The 13,657-nt window shown below is 33.9% G+C and overlaps 4 protein-coding genes across 5 annotated transcripts; 1 reads left to right on the plus strand and 3 right to left on the minus strand.

Annotated features, from left to right (window-relative positions):
• The first annotated feature begins 876 nt into the window (after nt 1–876).
• LOC18015747 lies at nt 877–4,016 on the plus strand. Of its 2 annotated transcripts, XM_006397763.2 has the most exons (5): nt 877–1,288; nt 1,496–3,206; nt 3,295–3,355; nt 3,431–3,654; nt 3,745–4,016. In XM_006397763.2, exons 1-5 carry the CDS (start codon nt 1,171–1,173, stop codon nt 3,797–3,799), a joined length of 2,169 nt encoding a protein of 722 aa, XP_006397826.1. In that variant the 5' UTR covers nt 877–1,170; the 3' UTR covers nt 3,800–4,016. The 2 variants fall into 2 exon arrangements, with proteins under 2 accessions (XP_006397826.1, XP_024010841.1); XM_024155073.1 differs by lacking the exon at nt 3,745–4,016 and having other exon boundaries at nt 3,465–3,648.
• Nucleotides 3,938–4,811, minus strand: LOC18015748 (succinate dehydrogenase subunit 8, mitochondrial). The gene is made up of 2 exons (XM_006397764.2): nt 4,671–4,811; nt 3,938–4,147 (listed from the first exon to the last, which is right to left on the minus strand). The coding sequence occupies exons 1-2, from the start codon at nt 4,764–4,766 to the stop codon at nt 4,103–4,105; spliced, it is 141 nt and encodes a 46-aa protein (XP_006397827.2). The 5' UTR covers nt 4,767–4,811; the 3' UTR covers nt 3,938–4,102.
• A 472-nt stretch (nt 4,812–5,283) lies between these two features.
• LOC18015749 (probable WRKY transcription factor 46) lies at nt 5,284–6,686 on the minus strand. The gene is made up of 3 exons (XM_006397765.2): nt 6,335–6,686; nt 6,093–6,227; nt 5,284–6,000 (listed from the first exon to the last, which is right to left on the minus strand). The coding sequence occupies exons 1-3, from the start codon at nt 6,574–6,576 to the stop codon at nt 5,493–5,495; spliced, it is 885 nt and encodes a 294-aa protein (XP_006397828.1). The 5' UTR covers nt 6,577–6,686; the 3' UTR covers nt 5,284–5,492.
• A 5,421-nt stretch (nt 6,687–12,107) lies between these two features.
• LOC18015750 (transcription factor CPC) lies at nt 12,108–13,404 on the minus strand. Its single transcript, XM_006397766.2, has 3 exons — nt 13,172–13,404; nt 13,010–13,097; nt 12,108–12,372 (listed from the first exon to the last, which is right to left on the minus strand). Exons 1-3 carry the CDS (start codon nt 13,221–13,223, stop codon nt 12,237–12,239), a joined length of 276 nt encoding a protein of 91 aa, XP_006397829.1. The 5' UTR covers nt 13,224–13,404; the 3' UTR covers nt 12,108–12,236.
• Nucleotides 13,405–13,657: the final 253 nt, after the last annotated feature.

The raw sequence follows: 13,657 nt of genomic DNA on the forward strand, positions 1-13,657 counted from the left end.
TTCTTACCGTTGTTTTTTTTTTCTTAACGGATGAATCGAGAACTAAAACCACTCGATAATAAAAAGACACAATAAGGTCTTCTAGTATGTATGAAAAAAACATATCATACAAAAAAAGTCAAAATCAGTACAATTGAAATAGAAAAATAAATGAGAAATAGACAACTAACTACTCTCTTCCATAACCTCATCAATTTAATGTATCCTTTATTCCAGTTTCGCTTTTGACCGTTTCTCCCTCTTTAATATTTTTCATTTTGTGAGCTCCACTTCGGACCCTATATTCTATTTTCTAACAGTATTTTACTAATTTATCTGAATAAAATTTACTCTTTTTTTGGGTACGAGTAAAATTCACACTATTTGTTGATTCAGAGTACATATAGTTCGAGAAGTTCCAAAGGATGGGTAAAATGGCCAGTTTTTTCAAAATAATTTATAATGCCTCTATGTGTAATAAGTAAAATTTGAAATAGCTTGGATTTCCAACAAAAAAATATCTAAAAAAGTAACAGTAATCTTTGAATTTTATTCCTTAGCGGATAAAATAGAAAGCAATGGCCCACATTATAGATTGTCCCGCCCATAATGAATCGATTATGACCTTACATGCTCAAGTCTTTTTCTTTGATGTTAGGAAAAAGTAAACAAAATCAAATATTGTGATTTGGACTTGAGTTAACAATCAACGCCTAACGCCTAAAACTTTAAACCCAAGGTTGCGTTGCGTCACAGTTTCAGAAGAAATAATTAGTACAGTACTACTAAGTTAAATGCCGAACGACACCGTTTTCTGGTTGTCTTAGAAGGCTAAATAATTTCGACGCCGTTTTAATTTAATCATTTACAATTAAATTGTTCGGTAATGTTGCCATCTTCTGCTGTTTGAGGAGGGAAAATTCAGAGACATAGCATAAACCCAGAGTGTCTCTCTCTCCCCCTTTCTCTCTCTCTCTCTCTCTCTCTCTCTCTCTCTCTCTCTCTCTCTCTCTCTCTCTCTCTCTGATTTTCTCTTCTTCATGTTTACTTTTGCCGGGAAAATGAAGATTTGGAAAAAGAGTAAAGAATAGAAAAAAGAGCTTCTTCCTAGTTTCCCTCTTCTTCATTTCTTTAGAGACCTAAAGAAAAGCCCATCAAGAAAAAGCAATTGTTTGAGAATCTGTTCCGGTAATGGCCGAGTCGACGATTGAAGTAAAGCTAGTTCGTTGTCCAAAGTGCAAAAATCTCTTACAAGAGCCTAAAGATTGTTCCTTTTTCCAGTGCGGTGGTTGTGGAACCGTTCTTTGCGGTTAGTTTCCGTTTCTCTTTACATGACGAACGTTCGACCCAAAATGGATCATTTCGAGATTAGTTCTTGTTTTGATGTTTCAACCACTCTCATATAATGTTCTGATTCTGGTTTTTGATTTCGGTGACGTCGACTGGGTAAAAAGGGTAATTTTTTTTTTCTGACCCAAAAGAGTTTTTGTTTGTTTGTTTTGTTTTGTGTGTAAAGCCAAAAACAAGGAGAGTGTCGAAGCAGATCCAGTGGTAGACAAGTCCGTGAAAAATAGAGCCAAAGAAACTCAAGTTAACTCTGGTTCAAGTGAAGAAGAATCCGATTCAAGTACTTCTTTAAGACACCAACAAATTAGTCAAACAGAGACTTGGGATGTTCACAGTGATCAAGTGAAGAAGGATTCTCAATCGGGTTTGGATCGTTCTAGGAAAAGAATAACGAAGAGATGCGATTCCGAGGGTTTCAGATTCTCCGCTTCTAACTACTTTCCAGGTTCTGTGTCTACCGATGAAGCAATCAGGCAAGACAGAGCAGGACTGGTGAGAAAATTAGATAAGCTAAAAGAACAGCAGATTCCGAGTTGGTCTTCAGGATTCAAAAAGCCTCCATTGCGGTTTCCAAGTTCTGGGAAACACGTTGCAGGTCCTTCCTATTACCACCAATATCCAGAACCTGAACCTCCATGTCCTTATAACAGTAACCCTGATGTTTCTCTGCTGCACGGTCCGATGCATAACCAGGCTCATGTTCCAGCTTATGGAGAGCCTCTCAGGTTCCAGATGCATGAAGGAACCCTGAAGCCATCTCACCCGCACTACTCTAGACCGTATATCGGCAACAACGGTCATGATTTGTTCAATACACACCCGAGAAATGGGATGTTTCACCAGTCAACTTGTTCTTGCTCCCACTGCTATGATCCATATCACAGAGCTTCAGGCTCAGTTTTTCCTCCCTCAGGGTTGCCTGATGCTCTGCATAACATAGGCTTTTACCCTCATGAGAGAAGTATCGGGTTTCGTTCTTCTTCCTTGCATAGTCCTCATCGAACCTTTATTCCTCCTCGTCATCCCACTAGAGCTGTATCATCTTCAGGTGGTTCTCGCCTAATCCACCCTGTGGCTGGTGGTGCACCTTTTATAAACTGTAGAAACTGCTCCAAACTTCTAAAATTGCCAGACAAAACGGATTCTGCTACGACAAGGCAGCAGAGACTGCGCTGCGGAGCGTGCTCTGGTTTAATAGATTTTTCCTTTGCTGATAACAAACTCATCCTCTTAACCGATCCTGTTTCAGCAAGAAAAGCAGAAACTCACAGTAAGCTACATTGGGAAACTGCTGTTAATTTCTCTTCTGATGACTATGATGATGCTGCTTACGAATTCGATGCAATGGATAGAGGACCAGCCGATGTCTCAACTGGTTCGGCTTTGATCACCGACAAAGCTCAAGAAATGCAGATTGCGGATTCTACTTCTCCTAGCGTGTCTGAAGACGAGCTAAGTTCAGACAGTCCAAAAGGAAGGAAACTTGTTCCAGACTTGCTTCTTCGAGAACGTTTCGGGTACTCTTCGATCAATGCAAGGAGCCAAAGCTATCGTTCAGAACAGGACAGGGTGACACTGAGCAAGACAGCCATGAGACAGAACTCTATCAAAGAAGCTTCAGTTGCAGTTGAGATGGACGTTAATGACTACTCTCACAACAGTGGAGCGTCTCAAGATTCTGCAAATGACTGTAGAGAGGACCATGGAAGAACCAAGACGGGTGGATTTGCGAGTATCGTGAAGAATAGCTTCAAGGATCTAAAGAAATCCATACAGAACGAAGGCAGAAGTGATGTTTTGGTAAATGGGCATCATGTAGCTGAACGTCTGGTGAAAATAGCAGAGAAGCAAGCTGGACCAATCCGGCCGGGAAACTACTGGTACACGAGGGTCCTTCAATCTTGTAAATTCGTCTCAATTACTTAGCCCTAATGGTTCTCTTCTGTTATGTTTCCTTGGTATCATCAGGTACGACTACAGAGCTGGATTCTGGGGAATAATGGGAAGTCAATGTCTTGGAATATTACCGGTAAACATCAAATCAAAGTTTCTGAATTTGTAGTGAAAAAAAAAGTTGGCAAAAGCTAACTCCTTTTCTTAACAGCCTTTCATTGAAGAGCTCAATTACCCAATGCCAGAGAATTGCGCTGGGGGAACCACAAGAGTCTTTGTGAACGGAAGAGAGCTTCATCAGAAAGACCTGCGCTTGCTCAATGCTAGAGGTCTCCCACGGGACAGAGATCGATCCTACACTGTTTACATCTCAGGTAGAGTCATAGACGAAGATACCGGCGAAGAGCTAGATAGTCTTGGCAAACTCGCCCCAACGTAAGCTTTCACAATCCCTATAAAACATCTCTCTTTTTGGCCCTTACGTTTCAAGTTAAATGTATCTGAGGTTTGATGCTGCATGATCAGGGTCGATAAGCTGAAGCGTGGGTTCGGGATGAGAGTCCCTAGGAGAGCTGCATGAAGCAATCTAAGGGAATGTCCATGAGCCTCCACGATGTGTTGTTGATGTATTCTCTGAACATCCGTGTTACATTATCCTAACAATTCTACTTTGTTCTTACTCTACAGAGCCATCTGATCAATGTAAAGAATGAATGAGAATGTGCAAAATGAAATATTATTACCGGCAACAAGATACTAAAACACCAAAATATCTGTGTATTCGAAAGCTTCAAAAAGCATTATTGGGTTACACTGCATGAACTAAATGTTTCAGGTCAAATGATTCACACCACATTTTTGTAACACCTTCCAATTTTCCTTTTCATTTGTTTGGTGAGACATTCTTCTTTTGCTCCCCTTTCGTAACCTGATCATGACACATCAGAAAGTCGATTCCAATTTAAATCTTTGGATCAATGATACTAAACCAAAAGATGAACTTGTTTATGTGTTGTGTGTAATTAACATAATCTCCAGAAGATCTGGAAAGAAGGTTGAAATCACTTATGAAAGTCTTTTAAGTACGAATCAACACAAAAAAAAAGAAAAAAAAAAAACAGAATTCTATAGCGTTGTAACTGGCTTTCTACATTCAACCCTGAAAAAAAAAACAAATAAAGGCAATTCTGATCCACCAAAGGAGCCTAAGCCAGAACTACAAACTTTCAATCAAAGAACGTTTCTTACATGCCTCTAGGTTCGAAAATGGAAGGGCCAATTGCCAACTAGTCAAATGTATTTGCGATCGGAATAAGATCAAAGGAGAATCATGAAAATTGCGAAGAAACATATCAGCCAATCAAGATATAGATCTAACGACCTATAGGGATTTCTAATTAAAAAAAAAAAAATCAAAAGAGATCCAAACAAGAGATGCAGAAGCAACATACGTTCTGTAAGAAGATGCCGACAGCGACGGCGGCAACTACGGCTCCGCCGAGGATAACCGGTGGACCGGAAAGCAGACTCCACTTTCTGTATATCATCCTCTTCTTCTTCTTCTTCCGAACTTTTGTTCTGATCTTCTCCGATAGTCTGCTGGATTCTTTTAATGAAATTGAGTGAAATCTCTGTGTTCGAGATTGGGCTGTTAATTTGATATTGGGCTTCCACGCCCTTACGGCCCATCAAATCGTTTTTACTACGAAGCATTGATTTGAACAATCTCAGATTAATTTTGCTAATTTTTCTCCTTTTTAAAAAAATAATTTTTTAGTTTTACTTGTATTTGGAATTTCTATTATTATTTTTTGCACATTCTATTTGCCAAAAAGGAAAAAAATTCAAGTTTTTAGATGTTCATTCGAATACAATTGCACATTTTTAATCTACAAAGAGTTTTCATAATTTATTCATTCAAAAATCTTTGTATCAATTTAACCATAACTCCAGCATTCCAAGAATGATCAACTTTTTTTTTTTTTGTCAAACTCCAAGGATGATCAATTTTAAACTAGTAAATAAACCTTATAAAATCATTTCTTTTTGACCAAATAAAAAATATCATTTCTTAATTAATTGTCATAAAGTAGTACCATCGAACTTCACTGGGAATTCACAAACCCTACTAGAAAAAAGGCAAAAATCATATCCTAAAAGGCTAAAAGCCAATCTCTATCCATTAACTGAAATAATACTATAACACTGAGATTACACTCGGACCATCTATAATTACGGCCATGAGAAAGTTACATTTTACCAATGTAAAGCTACTACGACCACAACCAGTCCTGTCCAAAATCGATAATATTGTCCAAAGACGAGAAATACGAATCTGCAGTCTCCGAATTCTCAACAAGAGCAGGAGCACTTACAATCTCGGCGGTAATTCCAGACCCTGATGTTGCAGGTGACAGATTTCCCATCAAATTTTCCGAGAGAATGTTGCTTTTCCACCCACCAACATTCTCAATCTCGTGGTTAGAGAAAGAAAACGTCCTGAAAATGTTCTTCTTCTCCTCCAGATCATCAAGACTTATCGTCACTTCCTCGGTTTTCGTCGGTTTAATGTCTTCTGATTGCTCTGTTACATGTGCTCTGTTTCCTTCTTCGAACATTGAAACAGAGAGGTTCGGGGTCTTCGTCTTCGGGGGTGTATTGTTACAAGTGTGGTTTCCGACGTATTTCACTTCGAATATCGAAGGATCTTTGTCTGATTTCTGGACTTGCTTCACTGCTAGACAATTCTGCGTGAATCGATGTGTGCATCTGAAATATCCTCTGTAATAACACAGACATCAAATTTAGCAAAATCCTAGAAAAAAAAAAAAACATAAATTGAAAAACCCAGATGATGGTGATTGACAATTTACCTAGGATTTATGAATCCGTGAATATCTTTTTGCCCATATTTTCTCCAGCTAAAACCATCATCAATCAAACCCTTTTCTTGTCCTTCTCCAACTACAACCCTAACTTTCTCTGTCTTCTTCTCCGCCGATGTTTTCCTGCAAATTACCAAAAAAAAAGGAACCAGAAGAATTAGAGACATGAGATCTCAAATTGGAGCTCAAACACTGATCTGCAAAGTTAAAACCTTTTAAACTCAACTTACCTCTTTTTAAACACGGTTTTAGAATTCTTGTCATTGAACTCTGGGCTTCGCTTAAGGATGTTCTTGTCGTCTTCATTCAAGCTCAACATGAAAATGGCATTCTGGTAAATACGGATAATTTCAGAGATCAAGGTTTTGCTGGATTCAATTGAAGAAGTTTGTTTGAGATTGCTCATCAATAGTTTCGCAAGCTCTCTCCCTTGTTCCAGTTCGTTGATCAAAAGCTTCTCTTCCATCGTCATCTCTGCGTTCACTTACAAAACCACCAACAGAATTTAGAATCTCTTTAGAAGAATCCTCTGTTTTTTTTCTTTCTGTTTTGAGTGGTTTGATGAAATGTGAGTTTTGTGTGTCTGTGTCTTTATATACATGAATGATGAGAATCTACGAGGGTACTATGTCTTGGGCTTAGACAATAAGTTTGTTTTTATAAATATTATTATTATTTATTTTCGTTTAATCTTAGACAAGAAGTTGTGTGGAAAAGAGAAGGATCTTGGAGAGAAATTGACGAAAAGGTGACTACTATTTTTCTCACTGGTCTTTAATATTAACATATATATATATATATATATACATGTATTCATTTGTATTTATTGTTCTAGTGGTTACCTCGTTTCTGCTATTAGAAAAAAATAAACACACATAACATTATCTAATCTATCATTTATATTTTTATCAATAAAACATAAGTTTCCGAAATTTAATTTTTCAAGACTAGAGCAACTATTAATTGATCAGATACAAAGTACATATCTACTCTAAAAATATCTCCCCGATCACAATAGAACCCATATTTGGTGAAGTCTCACTCGCTGAGTTTAGTAGTTAATCTTATTAATATTTCAGATTTTTTTTTTAATTGATGGCTATAATAGATTTGCCGAGTAAACTAATAAACAATCATCTTCAAAGGGACCTCTGAGTCCTACCGCGTTATAGATCCCGTTGAATGTATTTTTTCTTTCTTTTTTCCGCTGACGTGAAGGACTCGTGACGTCATGCCAATTAATTCACTTATCACACCTAATAAACATTTATAAGCTATAATTTGACATTTTGGTTAATTGATTTTAAGATACTAGACATTGTATGTACTATTGTTGATTATGTTTTATTTATGTTTTTTAGTGGGGTCAAAGGTTGAGATTATAGTAACCCTAAAAGTAAATGGAGAATCTATGGATAAATTCAAACCATGCAGGTGTGGATTAGAGAATATGTACTGATTCGCCTTCCCTTTTCACACAATTATTGACAGCGACGTATTAATATTATCATCATCATCAGTATGATTAAACTCGCTAAATTCGATATACCATGAGTCCACGATGATCAGTCATCCTCCATCTGTCTTATAGTATTCACTATTCACCAATGTATATGACTTGAATACATAGAACCAGTGGCGGAGCCAGAATTTTTTTTTGCTGGGAGTAAATGAGAGTATATGTGATATTATGGATAGGCATTGATATTAAACTTTAATAAATTACATCCTTTTTAAAATTCCTTGGGAGCGAATGACCCCATTTTGTGCCATTTCTCTCCGCCACTGCATAGAACTGAAAAAAGTATACATAACAAACAAATTATATATAAAAAAATTATAATGGTGTGCGAATAGTGATTTAAATTGTTCAGTAAGTCATACTTAAAGTAAAAAAAAATTGCATTTTGAATAAGCACAACTTTTTTGTATTTGTATTTATGCTAGATAAAACTCAACGAGTTATTTTTTAGAAATAAAAAAATGAAAATTAAAAGTTGTAAACTAATGGAGAACATACCTTTGCCTTGTGACTAGTTTTTTTTTTTTTTTTCTCGTACAGCAATATATTTTGTAAATGATAAGATAATACCTTGTTAGCTATGGCTTTATGCATTTGGCATGTTCGTCTAACAGAATGCCTCAGTATAATATCGTGTATAGTATGAATAGTAGATAATATTGATATAACCCACATTACTGTTTATTCTATATTTCTCGGTTATCAACCTTGTAGCTTTCTGAGTCAAAACTGATTAGTTTTTGGAAGTTAGTGTTTAATGGCTGCTGCTAGAGCTTAACTAATTACATTAGAAAAGAACAAAATTAATTTTCAAATGGATGTTTAATCTATATCAACGCGTCTACTTTTTCTTTTCGATTGACGCGTCTGATCAGAATAATAGTTTATAATTAACTACTTTAAGTAAACTGACCGAGGGGTTGCATATACGTGCACATGGCCTTTTTGGGATTAAATGTTATAACTTTAATCATGAATATCCCAAATGTTAAGTTAAATCCAATAATCATATAGTCCAATTCTGTGTGTTGATTGATTATAACAGCTAACGATTAAAATCGCAAGACATGTTTTTAACTTCGTCTCGAATGAATGATTAATCTTATATGTTTAGTGTTTATTTACAGGACATTACCTTATTAATGCATACATCAACTATAATGGTTATGACTTATAATAAGCTTTATTATCATCAAAATTAAATGATCGATTCATATTTAGAAATTAGATTAGAAGATATGTACAGTTCTTCAAAGTATTTTAACGAGAAATCAGATTTTTTTTGGGAAAATATTAAATCAGTTTTCTTTAACCTAACTTATCTTCAACTGGAGAGGGAAAAAAAGCACACATATATGTGTACTAAATTCGACTAGTAATATGTCATGGTCAAAGACTGACACTCAGAAAAATAATGATCCGAAGTCGGAAGATCCCCAAACCAAATCTATACTTATTCATTCTGCTGCTTGAAAATTTAGTAATCCCACAAAAGACGTCAAATCTAAAAGTGTCTGTTTCTAAACACACTTATAATTTTTATAATTTTTTTATTTTATATTATAATTAATTTTGAAAATTGATTACTAATTTAGATATTGTTAGATTTCTTTAAATATAAGTTATATTAATTTAAATTTTAAATTATTCGAAATTTTTATTACTTAAATTTAATTACAAAACTTAGATTCAATTTAATTTAAAATTCAAAAAAATATTAATAATTTTTCTTACAAAAATTAGATAATAATTTTAATTACTTTAAAATTCTTTAAATACAGGTTAGATTTTTAATTTAAAATTTCGAATTTAAATAATATTTTATAATAGCACAAGTGGTAAACAAATATCTTATTGTATTATTTATCATAATCAATCCGTCTAAAGCATCAAATATTTAATATTACTAAATATTTATATTTTACAATAATATGATAGAGCAAGTTAAAGTTATATATTTATAATAACAATTTTATACGGGTTAGTTTATCAAAACATGTAAGATATTAAAAAATGATTTGAGATAACTAAATGGACGGGTTAGCTAATTCATAGATGTATAGATTTTTTTATGTGTAAATCTAAACTTACATAATAATAAAGTTCATAATTAACATTATAGATCAATATATATTTAATTAACTCATATTCTTATTCTACTAATATATAAATTTATACTATTCAAAGTTATAATATGATAAAAAAAATTTTGAATTAAAAAAAATAAATAACAAAAAGAAATTCTATTAAAATTATATTATAAATAAAAAATTCTCGTGCGGGTGCACGGAGTTAGAATCTAGTTAAAATTAAAACGATATAACCTTTTTTTTTAAACGGCAAACGATATAACCTCATTAATAAAATATGTGAACGACCGGATAAGTAATATTAGTGATGGTTTTCTCTAAGTAAACGAAACTTTGAGTTCCAAACACAATCTTCCCATATTAACGGGGATGATAAGAAACAACAGCCATTCGAAATTCGGAATAGATAGATCCACCCTAAATATCCAGTGTATGGAAAGAAATGAATTTTCAGTGAAGTTTTAGAAAAGATCTGGTAATTTCCAGGAAATGCCTTTGGGTGCGCGTAGACAAAGATATATCGTCCCTTAAAGGCCCACAAAGTCACGTCATGCTAATCAAATATCATAGTGTGTGTACAAATATATATGGGACATCTACAGTTTAATGGGTTTGATTGATAATTTCTCGAACCGCATAGTAGTATAGTACAGAAAGAATGTGATAGTAGAAAAAAAAAAAAACATTGTTCATCAGATCCTAATAAAACATGCTTTGAGACCAAAGGGCATAAGACAAATCAAAACCAAGAGTTGCTAAAGAGTTGTACTATGGACATAAGTGGTAAATTGTAACTTTACACAAATCAAACTCACAGATCAACTGTGTTGATTACCTAAAGACGTGACAAACTGAAATTTAGTTCATATATATACTTCTACTACTAGTGGGGAGCACTAATAAATTAGAGTATTAAATAATAATAAAAATTAATAACAATTATCAATATTGATGTCTACCATACCGAAATTCGAGGGTTAAACTGTTAGTCACGCCAAAGTGTGAACACATACTCTCCAAGTCTTGTTAGATGATAAGCACGTGGGAAAACACCTTAACAGTTTCATTACGGGATGTTATTCAATCATGAATTTAAAATAATTTTTTTATGTTTTATAATCTTCTAAATTTAAAAATTGATATCAGTTTGATGGATTCATTTGTTTAGATTCTAAAATCTCTGCAATATACACTGGATTTTGATTCTAATAATTTACTCATAAAACTCTATTAAAATTGATTTGAAATGACTTAATATATAAAGATTTTAAAAATTATTTCGTTTTGAATAACACTGGATTTTAATGAAAGATTTGAAATCTTTATTGAATAACACCAAACTTTAAAACCTCTTAAATATGATTTACAATCAAAAAAACCAATAACACTTGATTTTAAAACATTATTTAGAATCATTAGTTGACTAATAGTGGATTGTGGTTGGATTTAAATTCTATTAAAAATCATGATTGAATAACACCCCCTATATTTGTCTTTTAAATTAAAGATATTGGATTTAACCAGCATCGCTATTCACAAAAAGAAAAATAAAAAAGAAAACTCCATGAACACATAATTATATCGATCTTTATAAATTTAAAAGCACAGTATCGCTGGAAAAATTAAAATGATACAAACAATAAGAGGTCAGAGGATTTTCGAATAATACATAGTAGATTACTACGTATTAATAAAGTTTTGATTCTTTTGACAATCACCCAAAAAAATAAAAACAAGACCACAAAAGACATATAAACTGTTGTCTGTTGGCATCCAGTTGATAATTAAAATCTTAATTGATTAATTGGAATCTCTGTACTTTTATGTTCGACGACGCTATTAAATCTTTATTTTCTTTCAGGGAATTTACAGGTTAAAGCAGTTACGTTTAACCACACCAAGATCAACATGATTGTTATGCATCACATATACGATTGCTGTGAAAACGCGCGGGTCACCTAACTGAAAAATGGGCTTACTCGTGCGTTTTCGCAGCAGTCGTATATTCTTCTGGTTGATCGTGAATTGTTCCTAAAATCTTAACTGAAAAATGGGCTTACTCGTTGGCCCATATATAAGTGCTTCCCTCTTTGACCTAATAATGGGCGTTCTGGCCCATCTAGCTTACTTGTACAAATTTCCGGACTCCAACAAATAAATGTCTTTTTTTGTTTTCCTGCTTCCCTCTTTGAATAGTTTTTTTACCTTGTTTAATAGACTTTTTCCCCCGTTTATCATTGTTTCTGTGTACAGAAAACTGACAAATCAGATTTTCATTTATATTGCACAGTCGATTTTTAAGAATTCGCAAGGATTTGGTTAACTTTTGAATTATTTTTTTGGGTTTGACACACACATACGATAGTTTATGGAGATGTCGATATGGATGATAAGAAATTGAAACTCCTAAGCAATTTTATATATATGGATAATTATACATTCCAAAATATAGTTCAAGGACAGGTCCTTTTCCTTTTTCTTTGTCTTGTGGATTATGGTTATGGAGAGGAAAATATTTTTTCATTTTGAAAAATAAGCATCATCTCCTAACAAATTCTCTTCTCTGTTGGCAAATACGACGCCGTGTTTCATCAGCCAATATCTTTCTATCTCCTCCGGCGTCCGTCCCGGGATCCTTCCGGCGATCAACTCCCACCTACGCGCCACGTACGGTAAACTCAGCGATTTACTCAAACACACTTTTTTCATATAAAAAATCCCAATAAACATTTTGGTTACACTTATATGGACTGAACCAAATTTTATCAACCATTTTATATTTCATTTTTTAAAAAAAAAATATGTACACAAACATTGCGCACTTAAAGTTGAAGGAAACCAAAGTGAGGAAACAGTTTGTGAATTCTGTCATAAAATAGAGCATAAGTAGGAATATGTTTTGTTTGATGTTCAAAAAAAAAAGAAAAGAATATGTTCCGCTGAACAATCAACTATTAAAAAAAACCTTAAACGATATCAATCCAAACCAAATAGATTCTTGATTATGTTTTTTGTTATGTATGATAAACCAAAATAAAAATAACAATCAGAAAAAACCAAAAACACAAAATCAAAAGCGGATCAAAAATCAGGCTGAACACAGTCATCGACAGCTCGGTTCGGCTCAATACTATAATAGAAAAAATGTCAAAAACAATAAAAATACATAAAAGAAACGACCGACTTACGAAAATCAAATGAAAAGCAAATATTTTTCAAAAATTCAGATTCGACGAATGATCATGAAACAGAAAAAAAAAGAAGCAAATCAGATGGATCAAGAGAGCCTTTACCTGTCGCCGACGAGTTTATACATCCGAGAAATGAGATCTTCTTCTTCCTCTGACATCTTCACAGCTTCCCATTCGATGCTGCTCACTTCTGCGAACGATATAAAATCATCAAACTCAAACCAGAGGGATAGAAACAGAGAGAGAAAGATAAAGAGAACGAACCTTCGGAACAAGACGCCTTGGCTTTGCTCTGTCTCCGGCGTCGTTTATCCATTTTTTCCGTCTTGTCCAGAAAAAGAAATTAAAGATCAACTAATCTGTGTCGATGACACGAACACACAGAGAATAAATCTCGAGAAAGAAGCACGGAGAGAATAACACACGACGCCTTGGCTTTTCTTTTCTTTTTTTTTTTTGGTTACTTCGGTTCCTCGAAAGAAAGAGCGAGAGAGGGGCTCGAAAAAGAAAGAGAAAGAAAATCAAACAGATTATTTTATAACTGCGCGTGTATGTCTGATATAATTAATTATTTATTAAATATCATCACACTCAATTATTAAAATAGAGTGATTAATGGTGGTAATTTAATTCGATTGATGAGCAGAAGAAAACGAATCTGTAGACAGAGTAGTACACACTGTGTGTTTGCTTCAACGGCCTTTGTTCATCAGAAAGAAGAACGACAGATACAACCATAACTACTTAATA

The sequence above is a fragment of the Eutrema salsugineum genome, unplaced genomic scaffold (genome assembly GCF_000478725.1).
Source record: "Eutrema salsugineum unplaced genomic scaffold, Eutsalg1_0 scaffold_22, whole genome shotgun sequence".
NCBI classification, from domain to species: Eukaryota; Viridiplantae; Streptophyta; class Magnoliopsida; order Brassicales; family Brassicaceae; genus Eutrema; species Eutrema salsugineum.